General features: G+C 52.5%; 1 protein-coding gene across 1 annotated transcript; it reads right to left on the minus strand.

The window, feature by feature from the left end:
• Positions 1-480: 480 nt before the first annotated feature.
• Positions 481-1589, minus strand: b3galt1b (UDP-Gal:betaGlcNAc beta 1,3-galactosyltransferase, polypeptide 1b). Its single transcript, XM_076262570.1, has one exon. The coding sequence runs from the start codon at positions 1587-1589 to the stop codon at positions 588-590; it is 1002 nt and encodes a 333-aa protein (XP_076118685.1). The 3' UTR covers positions 481-587.
• Positions 1590-1822: the final 233 nt, after the last annotated feature.

Genomic DNA, 1822 nt, shown 5'->3' on the forward strand with positions numbered 1-1822 from the left:
ATAGACCCAGGCGCTTTATACCTAAATGGATGTCCTCCACTGGCTCCACATAAATAAAACTCAAAGCTTTAGCATCAGCATTAAGGCTGATGAACTGCCTCGGCGGCACACTCCTTCAAATAAGCCAAACAGAGATATGTGCAATAAGAAACTAAAAACTCCGTAACTTTCACATTTGGTCATGTTTTCTTTTCCTTTGTGGAAGGCAAATCATCTGCTTTGCCTCCCAGCCGAATTGCAGCAGTGGTGTTGGCTGTTTATGTATGCATGGGCGCCCATGTTTCTCAGCACCTCCTTAATAGCACGTTGCACCATAACATGATGCAATTTTGAGAACCATCGTCATTACAATTCGTATGTCTCACTTTTTCATCCCTTCTTCACAACTGCTTTGCACATGAAGATCAAAAATTACCTCCAGGCTCACAGGCACACATCTTGGCAAAATGCTGGACTTAACAAGAGTGTGTGTTCATCCAATCTCTCCTGCGTGACTTCTAGTAGTTCTAACCATTTCTTGCACGCATAAAAAAAGCTATACACACAAACCTCTTGAAGTGTTTTTTGTTTGTTTGTTTGTTTGTATGTTAACACTTGAGGTGCTTCTTGCTGGACATGTCATTCCAGATGCGGTGCATCTCCTCGGGGGAGATCTGGTGCACGGTGATAACGCGCCGGTAACGGCACAGGCTGTAGGCCATCTTCCAGTGGTTGAAGCCGCTGTTCTGGAACGGGTGGATGCCGAGCTTGCGCAGGCACACGCCCACGTAGACGTCCTCCAGGTGGAGGAGGCGCGTGTGCAGCGACGTCTTGTAGATGGCCTCGGCCACGTCGGCCGAGAACACGTAGCCCGTGCCCGAGCAGAACGGCGGGTACTTGCTCTCGGGGTAGAGGTCCCGTGGCATGTACCACTTGCTCCGCATGTCGCGGATGGGCCCGCCGTTGATGACGTAGCCCGTGAAGTAGCGCCGCCGTGGCTTGGTGGCGGGCTTGAGGAGCCGGTAGATCAGGTTGTCCATGTTGACAAAGATGTCGCTGTCTGTCTTCATCACGTACTTGGCCTTGGAGCAGAAGGTGGCTACCCAGCGCATGCCCATGAGGGTCTTGAGTGTCAGGTTGTGGTAGGAGTCCACAAAGTCCTCCACCACAATGTCGTGGAAGATTTGGCTCTCCTGCTCCACCATCTGGTTGAGCACGCTGTCCGTGTTGCGGCCCAGCAGGAAGAGGGTGACCACACGGATGTCGGTGAACGTGCTCTCGTCACCCCAGGTCTCGCGGATGGCCTGCCGCGCGTCAAACTCCTTGTGCGTGGTGCTGATGAGGATGACCAGGAAGGGCGTCTGCTCCTCGCACTTCTTCGGCTCGTTGATTACAAAGTCGAACACGTGTGGGTTGAGTGGCCGCGTGCGGATGTTAGTGAACGTCGTATTCTTCGCCGGGGCGTTCTTCGCCGCCGTCTTGGTCCTGCGCACCGGTGCCGACATCTGACCCACGTAGGAAGACGTCGGCCGAGATATGCTCAGGTACCACAGTGCACTCGCCCAGCACACGACTGTCAAGACATATAGGCATGACACTTTTGAAGGCATCCTGATGCACTTATGTATGAAAAGTGCTCTGAATTTTAAGTGACTTTCCTGCCATTAGTGGCACTTCCTTTGGTGAGGCAGCATAATTTTCCTCCTGTGTGCTGCTTGACATTAACGACAGGCGGCTGTAGGCTTTGCCTGGAGAGCGTGGGTCTCCATCAATTTCATCCTAACCGGCCCCCACATCATCTACAAATAGTCACAGGCCTCCGAGTCCTCTTCTTGATGCTCCT

The sequence above is a fragment of the Alosa pseudoharengus genome, unplaced genomic scaffold, assembly GCF_046254945.1.
Source record: "Alosa pseudoharengus isolate Yale_2024_CS ecotype anadromous, Long Island Sound unplaced genomic scaffold, YU_APseudo_1.1 YU_APseudo_1.1_scf_3, whole genome shotgun sequence".
In the NCBI taxonomy this organism is placed as follows: domain Eukaryota; kingdom Metazoa; phylum Chordata; class Actinopteri; order Clupeiformes; family Clupeidae; genus Alosa; species Alosa pseudoharengus.

What these genes read in the sequence shown, in the direction of transcription:
- b3galt1b (XM_076262570.1), bottom strand. Translation starts at nt 1,589, where the DNA reads ATGCCTTCAAAAGTGTCATGCCTATATGTCTTGACAGTCGTGTGCTGG.